Genomic DNA, 17,840 nt, shown 5'->3' on the forward strand with positions numbered 1-17,840 from the left:
ATGCTTCGCTTGGGTCCTCTGACTCAGCCGCGTCCTGATCTAGGCGTTTTCCCTTGTGTTTATGGTTTGTACCAGTCAGCTTCAGGGCTTTTGTCTGCCTGATCTGTTCACTTTGACAGGTTCTGTGTACTCATGAGATGATGATAAGTTCTGTTATAACGGCTCCATCACTGAAGAAGCAAGAGTTTAGATCAATTCCAAAGTAATAATTATTGTTTTTAGGTTTTATTCATACGTTTTGTTTGAATACTGATTTGGAGTCCTGTATGTCAGGGTTAAAACTGGTTCATGTCAGCCACAAGTGTTTATCCAAAGCCCTTGAAGGTGCCATACATGAGTGAGTGTCTGTTTTTGTAGGAGTGACAGTAGAAGATAGGGAGTGTGTGGTTTGTTTGGGAGGAAACCCACATAAAACATATGCAATAAATGGAGTTTTAACTGTACTCTTCTTTGGTTTTTTTTTTCCTCCTTCCTAGGTATTTAACTACAGTCTTGTGAAATTTCTGGACACATTATTGGTGGTACTTGAATTCCAGCAGCAACATGGGGACACAAGGATCGGGAAGAAAGCGTGCCCCTCTTAAAGATCGGTTCTCAGCAGAGGATGAGGCCTTGAGTAGTATTGCACGGGAGGTAAGTTCATACTATATCACATGCGCTCTGTCTTTCCACTGCAAATCTGACTAGGACGCTCCTCTACTCTCCTTTATTCCACATTTATCAGTAATTTCATCACCAGATCAATCCTAATCTGATTTATCCAGCTCAAATTGCTGTATTTACCCTTGCACGGTTAAATAGACGTGATATGATAGGGTGTTCTAAATTTGAGCAGCAGGGCCATAACATGCTGATATAAAGGGAACATGAGAAGAAGATAGTTGAAACCATTGTCAGCACATATATTTGGTTGGCTGACAGTGCACCATAGGGCTGAGTAAGACGCCTTTTAAACCAGGTGATAAAATGTTTTGTTGTGCTGTATCTAGGCTACTTTCAGTTTGAACAATAGCCCCATAACCTCATATTGTTTTTAGTAGTTAACTAAACCAAAACACACTGATAATCCTACGTTTTGTGACAAATTTGTGCAAAACTGAATCCTTTTTAATCACTGGAATGGGCTACCTTTTATTTTGTTACTGGTTGAAATTGGTATACGAGTTACGTTTACATTTTCACAGTTTTCTAGACTTAACTTTGTAGTTCAGTTGTTTTCTAGAATTTATGATTAACTGAAATTATTTGGTATGATTACATACAATCTTCTGGTCATGGAAGTAACTGAAGGAACAAAAAAGACACTGGTTAAAAGTTTAGTCTGTGATTGAGAATTTAATTCGAATCCTAAATTCTGAGGTTTTGAGGTAGCAACTTGGCTCAAAGTAGAGATCAGTTGTTTGGTGATGGTGTGTTTTGAGCCAAATTTACATTATGGTCAAAACTTTTGCAATTTATTCTAAAATATGGACCTGCAAGTCTTTCTAGTTAATTTGTCTCCAGCCCAAGCGAGTGGAGACAGCTGGTTTGGACCACAGAGAATGAGTTGCCTTGTAGTGTTTTCATTTGGGGGGAAAACACAGGCAGAGGAGAGAAGCTGCCTGGCCTGTAACAACTTGCCCCAGGATTATTCCATTTTGTTCCACAGCAGGCCTTCCATTCCTTTGCCTTTTTTCACAGTGGAATGAAATGAACGTGAAATGCAAAGATCTCTTTCTCAGACTGTAAAGGAATAAATGATCCGGCAGGCAAAGATGAAATATCTACAGCATTTACACATTCACTGTTAATGTTTCTGTTCTAGTCCAATAATTTCTCACTTTTTTTTTACAAGTATGATGCAGGATACGTCAGGTTTTCCTAAATATTTGGCTTTTAATAATGATTTGTCTGTGGTGTTTGAAAGCTGTGCAGTACCTCATTCTTGGACACTAAGCACAAGGCTCCATTTGCTCTCTTTATAGTCATGAAGGCCAATCATAGAAACATGAGTCATCTGACCCTCCCAGTCAGGTCCTAAATCTGAATCTCTTTGTGGAGCAAACCAGAGATTAGATCAACTGTGCAGGGAGTTCAGGGGGTCAGTGCTTAACTTGTTGCAGATCACCACAGTCCCAAACAAATGTTGAAGACAGCACCTTCATGTTGTCTATGAGAGGTTTAAGAGATCTTTGCGGCTGCTTGTGCTTGGCACAGCTTGCTGCTGCGAATGACTGTAAATTTGAGCCCGTGCCGTTCTGAGGCCTCTTACATTACGAGGCAGTCAGTTCATTTGAATACCAGCCTGCTTACTAATGTCAGTGTCCAAGTGTTAGAATTAGATGATTATCTCAAATGCTTGTCCCTCAGATTAAGATCTAAGGGAGCTCATGGCACTTCAACAGGACAATCCTTGACTCTCCTTAGTGTACAGAGGGGGTGTGTTTTTTAGTGAAAGGAGTAGTTCATAGTTCGTAAGGTTTGTTGATGATTTCACTACTCGAGGCGCTGCTGCAGTGGAAAATGTCACACTTTCATTTTCCATGTCGCATCGTAGCTGTTTATGCAGTAGTGAACAGAGCACACATTACTTTGTCTGTCATTGGCTGATGGACTCATGGGTGGCTGCAAAGTGGTAAACAAAGTCTGACAGCTTGATCCAACTTCATCCCCTGATAATGCAGACTTTTTAACAGTTGGTGGAGTTTATTTCACGCCTAAAGCTTAGTTTTGTCTCTTTAAAATACCACTTATGACACTAGAAGTAAAGAAAACACTATTCAGATGTTACCTTGGCTTTGTCTTTTGCGTACCATAAACCAGTTTAGACTACGGTTTGTGTCTGATGTGATCATCAGTGTGTAAAAACTAACATGCCCATATTACCTTTATATCAGTAATGCACTGATTGAAATTTTGACCAACTCTTGAGTTTGCAGAACAGCAGCAAACTGAATATTCTTATGCATGTGGTCAAATGGGACTGCAACATACAGTGTTTTGGAACTGTTACTAAATAAAAATCTATATTATGCATTGTTCTGGATTATGTGAACCAACCATGAAGATCTTGATGCAATCTAATTTGGTGTAGAAACAAACTAAATTAAAACAAACTAAAGTAGGATTTTTAAGAAAGTGGGACTGAAATTATTATTTCATTGTAAAAAAAACATTGTTGTCAATCAGCTAGTCATTGTTTTCATTACAATTTAGTCTGTGTATTTCAGAAAGGACACTGGTTTTGTACTTCATATTTTTAGCTGGGATAGGCTCCAGCAACCCCTGTGACCCTAGTGAGGATAAAGCAGGTTCAGAAAATGAATGATCTTAACTGGTCTATTGGTGGTCAGTAGTGGTCATCTCACTCTGTACAGTGAGTAATCCAGGTGATTCCATAGTGGAGTGGTGGATCCATGCACTGCCCAGAGTGCTGGAGGTGTGTTTGACGGTGCACTTCAGCTGCTCAGGTTACCCTCTGAGCCCTATGATGTGGCAGTCGGAGAGTTGGGGCCGGATGGGCCAGGCTATAGATAGGACAGAGACAGAGGGCTCAGCTGCGCTGCTGTGCAGAGCAGGTCACACTGTCAGACAGCTCAACAGGTGCAGAGCACAGAGCCAACCACCTCTTGCCTTCTCATTTAGCCTCTCACTTCATGCACTCACAACTTTACTTCCTTTTCCACGTTGTACGACACAGGGTTGCAGTGGTGTCGTGATCTGACTATCGATTAGACTAAAATCACGCAGAGAATCTCCAGGAGAGCATTACAGAATGGATCATGTGGAACATGCAGTAATTTTAGAACACATGTCACTGACACACAAAAATATGTACAGTTCAGGACATGTAGACAATACTGATCTGTACCAGTCATAGTTTCACTTAACATGCATTAATTGCAAAGTGCTTTGAAAATCCATAATAAATATGCAAAGTTCAGTTGTATGTGCAAACCCAAAGCCTGTTCCCGCCCTGGGTCATAAACCAATAATCATATTTTTTGATAAAGGAGGGTGTTACAAGTGATTCACAGACAGTCAAGTCATTTAACAGGTGCGTTGTTTGGTTGCACCATCACTATGCTCTTGAAAAGTAATATCTGTCAGTTACAATATGACACAGCTGTGACATGGATGTAATTTTCACACAATAATATCAAGACCTGGTGAGTTATGGCTGAACCAGCTGACTGTGGTACATGCTTTACTGTTTATATATGTGCCATTTAACTATTTTCTCTACTTTGTGCTTTACTTACTTGTATGCCTTAGTAAAGTGGTTTAATTCACTGTTATGTGATTGAATTATCATTAAGCTTAAACATTTAAATTCAGCCATTATCCTGAACTGTATTAAATGTAGCTCTTGAACCATTAATTATTGACTGAAATGGGACATTTTTCAGCCACAATCACACAACCCATAAAGGTTAAGTATGCAATATTTTTCAACTTTATCACTGTACAAAATAAGAATTCTGTCTTGGATGTATTAAGGTAGTTTTTGTTTTTTGTTTTTTTGTGGGGTTTTTTTTACATAGAGATGATTCTTGAATTTCGCTCACCATTCCAACTGTGCATGGGTGACATCATGGGGTTCATGGTTTTTACTCATTGTCTCAGTTCGATAAGCTATCTTATCAGTGTAAAACAACATGGTTATACCATAGCTCTTGCCAAGTAAATACAGGTTACTTCCTTGTCTGGTGAACTTGGTATATTTTGTTTCGGTTCATGTACAACTAAGTAGAACCCAACTCTGGGTCATGGGTTGTTTAGCCTAATTGACACAGAGTTGTTCGCTTCAATAGTGTATACCCACAGGCCTTGTTTTCTACCACTGCAGATAAGAAATATGTGGAATGCTGCTGTGAGATACTGTATGCACTACACACAGTATTTATGGACTGTCATTTAGCTGGAGATAAAGGCCCAGCTCCACAAACAAATGTACCATTCTTTGCTGGTAGGATGTTTAGTTTCACAGTTTTTACAGTATGTAGTTGGTGATATGGACATAATGGAAGGACAGTCCACATCGTCACCTGTATGAATAATCTGAACCGTGTGGGCCCGCCCTTAAAATAGCCCTCTCCGCTGAGGTGCTTTTGTAAAATTAGCTCCCGTTCATAGTCTGACTCAGTTGGAAGGAAATCACTGTAACCGCTCCTCTCACTTTCAGAGCTGAGTTTCATGTAGAGTCGATTACTCCTGGGCTGGTCGAATTGTGAAACCACCTCCATGTTTACCGACCAAGCTGAAACCCAGTATAGTGACTCACTTTGTTCTGCTGTTAGTACTGTGGGTATTTTTCCTCTTCTGTTTGTTTGTGCACTATTGGAATTTCTCCCAAGAGGTCCTCAATTTAACCCCCCTGAAATTGATGGCTAACACATGTTGTTGCTGATGAGGCATGCCAAACACTCACTGTGGACATGACGACGAAGCCCACACAGGAAACTGGTCAGATAGGGCACCAGTGTGGCCTGGACTTCGACAGTGAAACCTGTAAAATGCATTTATTTATTTATTTACATGGTGCATTATCTTCTCCATCAAAGGCCTGCTATAATTACTACATAATCACTTGAGCTGACTGTGATCATTTGCTTAATCCTTAGAGTCATTTGTATTGACGTGTATACAGCCGGATGGTGCTAACAACATATCTGCATTTGCACATCATTATTGACTGTTTAACTGACACTTTCTAATGAGGTTGTATTGTTGCACCCCCCTCCTCTGACTTGATAGCAGCCGAGTGGAGAATTAGTGTCACCAACTGTTTATCTGAAGGGGCTTAACTTCTAATATTCAACTGGCCGCGTTTCGATAAGCATAAGACATTAACATCATGGATTTAACTGCAAAGCCAAACAACGCAGCACAGATGTGGGCACACTCTGGTTTTAAGCCAAGTTAAAAAGTTTGTCGACAAAGCCTTGAAGGAAAACACAAATTCAATTATTTCTGTGCATATGTTTCGATATTCACCACTGTTTGTCTGTATATTATTAAACTATTGTTAGACTTATACAGTATTGGTTATTTAAAGTAGAGCCCGACTGATATGGGATTTTTGGGGCTGATACTGATATTGGGGGCTAAAAAAAAAGCCGATGTCCAATATATTGGCCGATAACCAACATATATTGACCGATATATGAAAATAGAACATTAATATACACAGGATATAATAGTCTTATATTAGATAACGGTGGACATGTGAATTAACAGTTACAACTTTGTTTATTTCAAAGATAATGTACACAACTTTAAAATGCTGTATAATAGTCTTATATTAGACTAGTATGTGACCCGTGGGGAACTGGGGGTTGTAGATGTGGTAGATTTTATGCCAGGGAGACCAGACTTCTGGGAAAGGATGCGAGTCTGTATTTTATAAGTAGTGACATCAAATTTTGTAGACCACAACAGCAACAACATCCAAATTCTTTTTCTTCTGTTTCCATTTTAGAAAGTTTTCCAAGTTCACATCATTATTTGAAACTTTGTTTTTTACACAGTCAAACTTCCAACTCTCCTCTGATATGCTGATGCAAATTCTGTCATTTTTCCCTGTATATCTAAGCTGTCCTGTCTTGTTTTGTTTGTTTTTTTTTTTTCCTTTTGTGTTAGTTGGGTGTGTCTGCCAGGAAAAGCACCTTCACAAGTTTGTTTTCGTGGCTAACAAGTGTATTCATGTTGTGCCTGACAGGCGGAGGCAAGGCTTGCCGCGAAGAGGGCAGCTCGGGCGGAGGCCAGGGATATTCGAATGAGGGAACTCGAACGGCAGCAAAAAGAGGTACAGTACATCATAGAAACGTGATGAGACTGGCAAAGATGCACTGGGGTCGTTGTTCAACTGAGAAAATAACACCTGCTGATCTGGACTCAGATCTACTGTGACTCATGCACATCGACTTTGTTTTCTCTCATGTTTACCTATTTATATTTATGCTTAATATGACCTTTGCACATTTTGACATGAACTCTCCCAGTGTCCATAATGATCGGAAAGGTGCAGAGGATCTTAGGCTACATTCAGACTGCAGGCAAATGTGGCCCAAATCCGATTTATTTTTTTTTTTCCCCATATGTGGCCTCTATCTGATCTGTTAAAGACAGTTGGAACAGCACAAGTCCGATTTTTTTTTCAATTCTGACCCAGGCCACTTTCATATGTGGTCCTAAATCCAATACGTATCTGATATTTTACAATGTGACTTCAGTCTGAACGGCCAGGTCGCATTTATCCGACCTTTACGTTGTTGAGATGTGACAAACGTCACAATTCTGCAGCCCAGGAGGAGAAGCGGGGGAATAACATATTTCCTTCCGTAAACACAGTGCGTGCCTGCGTGGTCACGTATTACGTCAGGACCTCTTTTGCACGTGTGGGTCACTTCAGGGTCACATTCAGTTCATAATCAAAAGTGATAGAAGTCGCATTTAAACTTTAATGTGAACGAGCACACAAAAAAACTGGATTTCACCAAAAAATCCGAATTGTGCATTAAGACCTGCTGTCTGAACGTAGCCTTAGTTTTCAAACTTCAGAGGAAATGGATCGTATTTTAGATCGCTGGGCAAAATAAAGTGGAAAGTGCTGCATGTCCACAGATAAAACCAGAATTTCTATTCCTGAAGTAAATGTCACCCAGTTTTTACATTTCAGCAGTTTTGAGTGGAGTATGATTGTATGTTTTTCCTGGCACCTCGTCCCTCCTTCCAGCTTTCTTACCACTCATCCAGCAGCAGTAGCAGCAGAAAATGGGGTCAGATCCACCAATGGATGGTAGGCAAGCACGAGAGGGCTGCCTCCTCTTGTTCCACTAACAGTGCCTGTTGTGTGGAATTGAACCTCAGTCAACCTTGACCGTTTAGCTACACTTGACTCACTGTACCTCACTGTGGAAATATGCCTCAGCAGCAGCGTATTTGCTTTGGAGACACCATAATCTGTAACTGTGTGTGTGTGTGTGTGTGTGTGTGTGTGTGTATGTGTGTGTGTATTTGTGGAGCAGACTTTGGCCTTTGACTTTATTTAGGTTTGGTGAGTCTGCATGCAAGAACGTGGTTTGGACCTTTGAGATACAACTCCTCCAAACTTCAGTTGCTTCAGAACTTTGATGGCACAGCTTTGCATGGAAATAATGTGTGTGTGTTCACTGTGTCTGTGTTTTGACATGTGAAAAGAATTGGTGCCCTTGTTTTTTCTGAGTCAGATGTGCAGCATGTTGTATTAACAAGAGGTGGGACTATAGTGAAACGGATACCGATACTGAATCTCAATATATGTGACTGGTTTTGGTCATGTGACCCATACAGATAGTCCTAATTGAATACTTTTTTTTACCCTCTTCTAGGGATGCACCGATATGAGTATCGGCATCGGCTCCGATACTCAGTGTGTGTACTCGTACTCGTAAAAGTAATCCAATACAAATGCAGCGATACCACTTACGGCCGTGTGACATTCCCAGTTCAGTGCAGCAGGTACGCAGCGGTGGAATAATGTGTGTGGAGTGTGAAGAGTGTGGAGATTTTTCAAAATAAATGATGGTGATAAACGTAACGCAGACTGCAAGTAACGTTACAGACACAGACAGATACGGACGCAGCATTCTGTCCGTCCTCTGCATACATTCCATCCGTTTACCAGGTGCTCGCGGATGCGTAAACAGACAGAGAATACCAGCGGATGTACGGAGCGGTGCAAACCGCCGCCAACAGAAGTGAAAACGAAACTTATCACTCATTTCTCTTTTCTCTACCTGCTGAAGCTAAGCTTTTAAACCTTACTAGTGAAAACACTGCAATATTGGTATCACATTAGTGTTGCCTCTGTCGTCTCCATGTTTATTATTACTGACTTTCTTCTTCTTCTTCTTCTCAAAAAACTTTACTCTTCTTTGTGGTATTTGTCCAGTATGGTTAATTCAGAGCGGCGCCCCCTGGTGGATTAATTGAGAAACGCTCATTCCAACACATTAAATGTCAGTAGCAGCACTTTTTTCCAGTCAGACTAATGACAACGACAATAAAGCACATTTACAAAAGGAACTAACAACTTGAATGGGATTATTAAGTACTCGTATCAGTACTCGGTATCGGCAAGTACTCAAATGTAAGTACTCGTACTCGGTCTGGAAAAAAGTGGTATCGGTGCATCCCTACCTTCTGCCCTCGCTGCAGGGTATTGTCATCAGTTCATTGTTCGTCTGTCTGTCCGTATGTGTAAAAACCTTGGTGTGGACTGAAGGCCGGGGGTTTTCAAGTGTGGACATGTTATGATATGTAGTTACTTTGGTAATTATTTAGTTAATATGTCCATTGGTAAGGGAAAGGACATTTGTCTATTTCTATAATACACAACTTATTTAAAGCTAAATAAAGAAAAGTCGTTCTTTGTGTGAAGTTAATTTGTTTTCTACTTTCATACAATTTTTAGTACATTTTACAGTTTTATGGGTTTTTTTTTTGTCAAGATTTCAAAAGTTGTTTTTAGCCTAACTATACATCCTATATTTTCAATGTCAGTTAAGAATAATAAAAAAACAGTACTTGCAAAGATGCAGTATTTGATAAAAATTTTTTTTATAGTTTTGCATAAAATATATACAAAATGATCAGTGGTATGTACTGAATGTATTCAGTGTGAATATGCTACTTTTGTTACTAAAGATAAATCTACAGAGAATGTACTCATTAGGCATTTTTTAAAAAGTTAAATCTCTAATGAATGTGATATAATGTCCACCCCTACTTCATAGTGTCTTGTAGTGTAATTATACTCTAAATTATGAACAATAATACAACACAACTAAGAACTACAACTAAGGTAGTTGCTGCCATTGTTCTTATTCATGAACCCCTAAACAGAATGACAAGATCTGACCCAAACCCTGGCCCCAAATATGAAGACCTGAACTGTGACTTTAGAGGATCATCACACGCCTTCTAGTATCTGTTCCTGTGTGTCATTAATCGTGCTGCTGAACTCACAGAGGAGAAGCTATTTACAAATGTTTATGACCTCCATTTGGCTATAAACATGATGACAGAGCTTGTTTTGCATGGTTTGGTCTTTGCATAGCAACTACTGAGCATTATCTGTGAGCCTCTCCACTTTCGCTCTGTAATCTTCACCAACTTTCCTTCCTGACTCCAGGCTGACACCGAAAAAGCCAGATCCACTAGTAGTAGTAGAGCCAGCAGTCGTCATCGCCGGGTCTGTATCACCCCCCACACTTCCTTTTTGTCTGCCTGTATTTCCTTTCTTTTTTCTCCTGTAATCCTGCCATTAATCTCTCATCACCCATGTTTCTCTCTGTCTGCCTTTGTGCTGTGACTCCATGTTTCCACACCAGCAGGGGCTCGATGATGACGTCATGTCAGTCCGCAGCTACAGGGTGCGTACATAGTACAGCCCCACCACCGTTATTAAACCCATGCACTCATAGGGCACTTTCATGTGTGAAAGTCACTGTGGTAATCAGGAATGCACTAAAATGAATACATTTGGCTGAGATTCTTGTATTGGTTGGTGCTTATTTAGGTCATGGTGTAATCTACTTGTTTTAGAAAAGATTTTGTACTAATGGTCGGTTGGGTCTGTTTTGTATTTAAAGTCAACCTCATCAGCATTACGTGACTTGAGCTCCAGTAAAAGCCGTTCCAGTTCCCGTAAAAAGGATATACTGGTGCGTTGTATGTGCATGTGTGTGATCATAATGAATATTTTTGACGAACTGAAAATGTGGATTCTCAGCATGTAACCAGGGTTTATGTGTGCACAGCAGAACAAACCTGCATTTTAAAGGACACGCTTCACTTGGAGTCTTTTTTTTATATGCGAACTTTAATGTGGTGTGGAAAGAGACGTGAAACTGTCTTTGTTGAAAGTCGGCTGATTTTTGATTGACTTCTCAAGAAAGTAGGGTTTCTCTCTGGTCAAGCAGAACCATCATGGTTGTCCACTTAGCTTTGGCAAAAAGGGAAAAAAAATAAGTGGTTTGTTTGATCAGCTGCTGTGTCGGACTAACTGACGTACTGTGTAAAACCCATAAAATATGTTTTGGCTGTGCTGACCTAACAGTCTAACCACCTGTGCTCAGATTTTTTTTTCTTTTCATAAACTGCTTTTTCCTCTTCAGTCTGACGGCCTCTCCACTAGCTCCGCCCTCAAGAGCTCCCGCTCCACTGTATGTACTGTACCAGTGTGACGATCATGTATTTTTCTCTGCTTCCCTACTTCTCTTCTCGTCCTTTTGTCTTATTTTATTTATCTTTTTTTGAATGTTTTTGCGGACTGAACAGAGCTCTGTGTACAATGATCTGCATGGCTACAAAAAGGCTTCGTCCAGCTCCTCCAGGAAAGACCTGCTGGTCAGTGTATTCCCGTAGCATTCTGCTGCAGCCTTGTGCATGGAGGCCGTTTACAGTTATGTCAGTGGTTTGCTGTGGTGATTGACTATGTTTACATGCACATGATTTTTCAGAACTATCTAAAGGTAGTATTTTCCAGTTAAGACCTATAATCTGCTGATATTATTATTAATTATTATTATTATTATTATTATTATTATTACAGTGCATTCAGTATATGCGTCTAGGACTAATTTTTATTACCACAGTTGGTCTTTTTACAGCCTTGTACATTTTAAGGCTGAACAATAAAGATTGCCTCAAGGAAGTAAATTCCCGTATCAGGATAGTAAATTGAGTAATTCACCTGCGTGATCAGGCAAGTGGTGGAAAAAAAAACACGTAGCTAAGGAGTGAGATCTTTCACTTTCGTATCTTTGCTGTTGTTTGATAACTGCTGATTTAATTAAACAATATATAAGGACAAGAAGAGTCAACTGCAACCAAATGGATTTATGATCTATTTGCTCTTCTATGTCAACATCAAATGATAAGGCTCTAAAGAAAAGCCAACATTAAACAACATTAAAGGTGCCCTGCCACACAAAACTGTTTTTACTTGTATTTTTTGAAATATGTTCGGTCCATATGTGTTTGTTTTATGTAGTGAATTTTAAAATGAACCGCTGCCTCCTTTGTCTGTTATTTCCACTGAAAAGAAATAAGTGGAGAAATCAGGTCAATTAGAAAAGCTGGTCAGTGTGATGTGTTAATGCCTGAGCTCATTACTATTCACAAGTTCGCCCTGGTTAGACCACGCCCACAGAATTCGTGTAGCTCAGTGACAGTTTTCGTATACAGCAAGCTGGGGTGCTGTAAAAGGGGGGTAAACATGACAAATTCATGGGGCCCGGGGGGGGTGTTTCAGTGTAAGGTCCGCAGTACAAGAGAGGCGTAGAAGCCGGGAGTCAGACATTCAAAGTATGTTAAGATTCACTTTCAGTTTCCTGTAGTTCTTCTACTTGTTGTGCAGGGTAAAGGATGCTGAAAAAACAGGCTCTCATTCGCTAGCTGTTAGCCAATGAGAGTCAAGCAGATTGGCATGTTGAATATTCATGAGAACTGGCTCAAATTGAGTTGAGTCTTCCAGCAGGCTCTCTATACCACGTTAGAATGGGTGGAAACTTGGTGGCAAAGGTATTTTTTCCACAAAAAATGTTAGTCTATGGTAGAACTTCAGACATGACCACAAAAGTAATGAAATACATGTGGCAGGGCACCTTTAAACTTTAATGAAGGCTGGGAGAAGGATTTACAGAAACTTTTTGACACTAAATTTGTCTAGAAGGTGGTTGAAGTAATGACAGGAGGATGATGTGTTTGCATGGCCAGACAAGTCCAATACCAGTGGAACACATTTGAGTAATTTGTACCATTTTGCCTCTTCTAGTCAGAATGGGTTTTACATGCAAAGACTCATGTAAACTGGAATATGAGTGCCTTCTGGTTGCCATCTAATGAGCTTTTCTGAACCAGTGCCAGAAACAGTATGTGTGCGTGTAAATGTAGTCATAGACTTTCATCCTGACCCAACTGATAGTTCATTGTCTGAGTGTCACGCACTGTTAATGTGGACGCAGCGGTTTTAATGTGCCTGAAATGGTCTGACGTGACGACACTTGTAATGTCAGAGTTTGAGGGCGTATCGTGTTTTACTGTTCCAGACTGGACTGTACCATGATCAGAGGAACTACACCAGCCTAACGAAGACCAAACCTGCTCCTCCCTCCACCTCCTCTTATCAGCCACGGGTCGGTCCTCCCCTCACAGCGGTCCAACTGGTAGCTCTTTGACACTAGATACAGACTAAAGTGGTTAAAAGACAGAAACAAAACCCAACTCAGGCCACACATTCCTGTCTGGGTGAATTAGTTTATTAGATATTTGTGAAGGTGTTATGCAACTGCTGCACTAGCTGAAGTTTGTGTGATGAAAGAATCAAGAGCAAAGAATGTTAGTGTTCCCAGGTCACACAAAGCCAAATGTTGTCCCTCTTAAAACAGCTCTTAACCTTATTTGAATTGATGTAAATAACGTGTTCACTGATAAAGATGCTCCACCGGCTGTAGGGGAACACTCACCCTCACCTCACGTCTCCTCTCAGCCCTAAATGTTCCAGGGTCAGCACAACATCCGTCCTGTTTCCACTTGCCGCAGCTATTTTTTTAGTCAGCCCACCTCCCGTTCCCACCACAGCCCCCTCTGTCCTCTGCACTGACCTCTCCCTGCTCCTCTTCTCTCCAACAGGCCACTACTTCCTCCTCTGCCTCCACCACTGGCTCAGGGCTGTCTCGCAGCTACAGTGTGGTCAGTTTCAGTCCGCTGGGCTGCCAGCATCTGCTCCGCATGCGTTTAGTTACCTTCAGAAGCAAATCCTCCTCCTCCTCCCATGGCAACAATATTGACTTTTATTTAAATCAAGAAATCAGTGAAGACTCATTTTAGTGAGGGTTAAGGTTCAAAGACTCAATTCAATAGATACACAGGACATACAGACAGTTGAGATTCTGTTTCTCTTTCAGGTAGTTATTAAAAATGAGGTTAAAAAGAAATAGAAAAAGAATAAATAAGAGGTGTGAAGAATAAACTATAAAAGAATGTAAAATGAATACATCAATCTATTTACAGTGGTAGTGGTAGTGCAAAACGGTAATGGTTCAGTTTGTACTTTTTAGGAGGATTTAATCTAATGTTAGTAAGTAAAGTTTATTTATAAAGCACTTTTCACAGATAAAAATCGCAAAGTGCTGTACATAAAATGGGTGCAATAAAACAACATAAGAGTAATTTAATAAAATAAATAAAAAGGATAAAAACATCAACCAAAACTACAGACACCATCTCAGAGCAAATAAGATTATTGTTTCTGTCCATTTTTATTTATAAAGTACAAATTTAAATAAACACAAAGGTTTCCAAAGTGCTGTACAGTAAAATAAACACATAATAAGCAGATAAAATATTACTGTTTACTCTGCCACTGTGTTTCTACACTAGCCCAAACCTTAATCCTCCTTTTTTCCCCATTTTATCCAGAGTGGTAAGTAGTATTAAGGTCCACCACTGTCTTCTAATGTGTTTGTTATCCAGAGTTATCTCCTAACCACAAAGCCCAGAGTGGACAGACCAGAAGAACTATTCAAGGTTTTGCATTTTTCACATTTTTAGCAGCCATTGTATAAGAGTAGTGATTGGTATGTAGTTTGTGGTAGCCTGTTACTTTATCACCAGGTGCCACTATGTGTTTCACACTGAACCTTTAAACTGACATCACAGGCAAGATGAGATGTAAAATGTATATAAACAAATCTATATTCAGCGCATAATAAACGCAAGATACATGATGGCAATACTCTGCAAAAGCCAAACAAAGAGAAGATGAATATGAATGGTTGTGGATTTAAGTTCATTTATTGGGACCCAAGTGTTAGGTTTTTGGGTCAGAGCACAGAAACTAAAAGCAAAATATAGCTGATAGGATGCCATGGGCGGTTAGGATCATTTATATTTAGCCCCTGAACACTCAAGTACTTGAGATTTGTGCTTCAGTTCGATAAGACAGGACTTAGTGTGAAGCCAGGGCCTTTGTAGTTGGACTCTTAACACAAATGTCCTCCTTGATATGGGGAATACAGAGTGTTTCTGTTTATTGTTTGACCCTGAGCCATTCTACTCAGCCTGTTTAGCTAGTCTTTCAAAGGTTTATGCTCCATCTCTTGTTTTGCTGAGTCCTGCATTGTCTCCCACGTGTGCCCTCAGGCCTCTATTTGCGACGACACCGGCCTTTACGGCTCAGGCTACAGTTCAAGAGCTGTAAGTCTTCTGAACGCCTGTCAAACAGCCTTTTAGCACCGTCACCATTACAGTGGCTTAACGTTGCGCCCTGTGGTTCCGACGTTTGTCTCCCATATTGATTCCGTGTCCTGTTGTAATCCTACCCACAGCCCTCTGAATACAGCTGGTACTCCTCCGGGGCCAGCTCCACTCGCAGCAGCCCTGTGGTGAGCTCCCGAAAACCACCGCTACCCTGCATGACGTCAGCTAATGCCTCACATACACCAACACTGCTAACAGGCGCACGCGCTGCCTCCTCATGCGGGCTTTGTTCAGGAAAATAGCTGACTTTACGGAACATTGATGTGAAGGAAGAATGTGTTTTGCAGTGCCTGACGGGGTGTTTTGCAAAATATTTTAGCAGGATTGTCTGATTCTACTTCTATTTGGTGTGTTTTGTTCATTATTATTGCATGGACTGGAAGGATTTTAAGGTTTATGATTTGGAGTAATGAAGTTTATTCGTGTGTTTATTAAGGGCTGTGTGATGCTATTCCAGCATAAGGCATTCATATTATTATATAGATTATCTGTAAAGTCAATGAATGTTAAGTAGTTTATGTACATATGGATGGATAGTTTACACACAATGACCACATGAAAACCTGTGTTTTAATTATGGTTGCAGCAGATTAAATTTACTTATTAAACCCATAAAGACCCAGTGCTACTTTTGTGACAGTTGCCAAATGAATTTTTTTCTCTATTTATCCATTCTTAAGTGATTTATCACCGTTTATTGCAATCTCACCTTATTTATTTTGCATCTTTGTCAGTATAAATCATGTATTTTCCTATATTTAATTCACTGATCATGTAGATTTTCATAAAAGCTCAGATTGAAGTTGAGGGATATTTTATCAGAAAGAGAGGAAATCGATTAAAGATATCATTAACTGAATGTATAAACTACTGTCTCTATCCACTGTCGTTGATCCAACTCCATGGGTTTTACCAGTGAATCATTGTTGTAGAAGATGAGGGTGTTTCCACGGTAACTACGTCCAAATGGGTCATATTTGATGATCATGAAAAGATGACAAACTACATTTTACACCAGTTATTTACATGTAGTGATAGAATTAGTGAATCAACAAGTATTGAATATTTTAGATCAATAGATAATTTTTGTCAACGGTGGATGTTTGGGTCTTTATGGGTTAAACTTGTTTCCTTACATTTAGAACTTTTGTGCAATTGTTCAGTTAAACAAAATACCAATGTATGAAAAATTGACTTGACTGTAGTCTTTGGCTTTTTACCCTTGGGTCCTTTAAAACCCAAACCAAGTCTCTTAGGTACAAGGTCCTCCTTTTTGTCTCAGCTTGTCCTTGGCTTCTTCTGAATTACTCTGCGTCACATTTACTCTTCTCCGTGGTTGTTTGCGTTGCCTTCCAGCATATTTTCCCGCCTGCATACACGCCATAAAAGCAAGGCGTCGTCCAAATAATGACAAATAAGATCATGACTTGCGACACAACAAAATAACACTGACAGTTCTCTGTCTTTGTTAGATTTCATCATATCACACAGCCCTTCTCTAGTCGGTGCAGTTTATTTCTCATTGCATGGATCAGTATTACTCACAGGCTTACAGTCGTTACGGTAATTGAGTAATGTGTTTAATGTAGATGGATTTGTATTGATTGTTTGTAAGAGGACCCCTGTATGTAGAAGTCTTGGGCATGCAGCTGTCTTACATAACTGGATCCTCATCATGAGTGTGTGTGTTTGTGTGTACTGTTGTCAGTCTTCCTCAGATGATGACACTGTAAGCAGCGGGTCCCAGGAACGCTGTGGCCGAAGCCGCAGAAACAGTGCGGTGAGCCATAGTGAATAGATGGTGAACTAATGACATGGATTGACGCTGTTCCTTCTCAGTCCTTCATTACATAAATGATCAAAGAGTCAAAGTTTCAGAGTTGCTTTTCCTTCATTGTGCCTCCACAGACACACAGCAGGTCATGTCTTTCACCCCGGTTTAACACTTGGACTCTGCTCTGTTGTTTGTTTCTTTGCTTCTGTCCTTCGTCTCTCACCGTGTGTTGTAAACAGTGTTCTGACTTCTCGGACATTAGTGAATCAGCTGCTGATTATTTCAGCCGCTCCAACCGGAGGGGCAGTATTGTGTCTGACCTTGATGATTTGGGCATTCCAGACCTGGACACTGTAAGTGCCTTTACGAGGTTCACATGAATGGGTTTGGAAATGGAGTGCAACACCAGTGATGGCTAAGCTGTTATACTGATTTTTAATGATGCATGAATGAAAATAACATTTGGTGCCAACTTACAGCCTGTGTGTTTTCTTTTATTGACAAGTAGATGTGACCATAGCTGAGGTGAATATGACTGGATGATGTGAAGCTGCATGGGCCTGAAGGTGGGATCTGTAATGAATAAAGTGGTGTGATTCACTCACTCTTTCATTAGTGCAGTCTGTGAACATGCAGCACTTCTCGCCCAACTCATATTTTAACTTGTAACTAACTCTTCCACTTGAAGGAAAAGAAACGGTAACAAGCATGAACACACAGGCAGCATGTTCCTCAAAAGACCCTGCTGCTTATTTTATTATTTTCATTCTTTGTTTCA

General features: G+C 40.2%; 2 protein-coding genes across 7 annotated transcripts in view; both read left to right on the plus strand.

Annotated features, from left to right (window-relative positions):
* Positions 1 to 17,840, plus strand: part of LOC115433920 (leucine-rich repeat flightless-interacting protein 2-like) — a 32,112-nt gene that overhangs the window by 857 nt on the left and 13,415 nt on the right. For all 6 annotated transcript variants that reach the window (XM_030155490.1, XM_030155492.1, XM_030155494.1 and 3 more), the window contains exons 2-3: positions 477 to 633; positions 6,701 to 6,787. In XM_030155490.1, coding sequence (XP_030011350.1) covers positions 544 to 633; positions 6,701 to 6,787 — 177 coding nt within the window. In that variant the 5' untranslated portion in view covers positions 477 to 543. The remainder of the gene's footprint in view (positions 1 to 476; positions 634 to 6,700; positions 6,788 to 17,840) is intronic.
* On the plus strand, positions 7,588 to 17,835 carry LOC115433922 (leucine-rich repeat flightless-interacting protein 2-like). The gene is made up of 12 exons (XM_030155497.1): positions 7,588 to 7,780; positions 10,157 to 10,216; positions 10,359 to 10,397; positions 10,617 to 10,688; positions 11,142 to 11,189; positions 11,305 to 11,373; positions 13,077 to 13,163; positions 13,660 to 13,719; positions 15,172 to 15,225; positions 15,357 to 15,413; positions 16,997 to 17,068; positions 17,302 to 17,835. Exons 1-12 carry the CDS (start codon positions 7,685 to 7,687, stop codon positions 17,440 to 17,442), a joined length of 855 nt encoding a protein of 284 aa, XP_030011357.1. The 5' UTR covers positions 7,588 to 7,684; the 3' UTR covers positions 17,443 to 17,835.

This window comes from Sphaeramia orbicularis, chromosome 15 (genome assembly GCF_902148855.1).
Source record: "Sphaeramia orbicularis chromosome 15, fSphaOr1.1, whole genome shotgun sequence".
NCBI classification, from domain to species: Eukaryota; Metazoa; Chordata; class Actinopteri; order Kurtiformes; family Apogonidae; genus Sphaeramia; species Sphaeramia orbicularis.

What these genes read in the sequence shown, in the direction of transcription:
- LOC115433922 (XM_030155497.1), top strand. Translation starts at nt 7,685, where the DNA reads ATGTTTTTCCTGGCACCTCGTCCCTCCTTCCAGCTTTCTTACCACTCA. An exon ending in GTCAGATCCACCAATGGATG is followed by an intron (nt 7,781 to 10,156) that starts GTAGGCAAGCAC and finishes TCCTGACTCCAG; the next exon opens with GCTGACACCGAAAAAGCCAG. An exon ending in TGTCAGTCCGCAGCTACAGG is followed by an intron (nt 10,398 to 10,616) that starts GTGCGTACATAG and finishes TTGTATTTAAAG; the next exon opens with TCAACCTCATCAGCATTACG.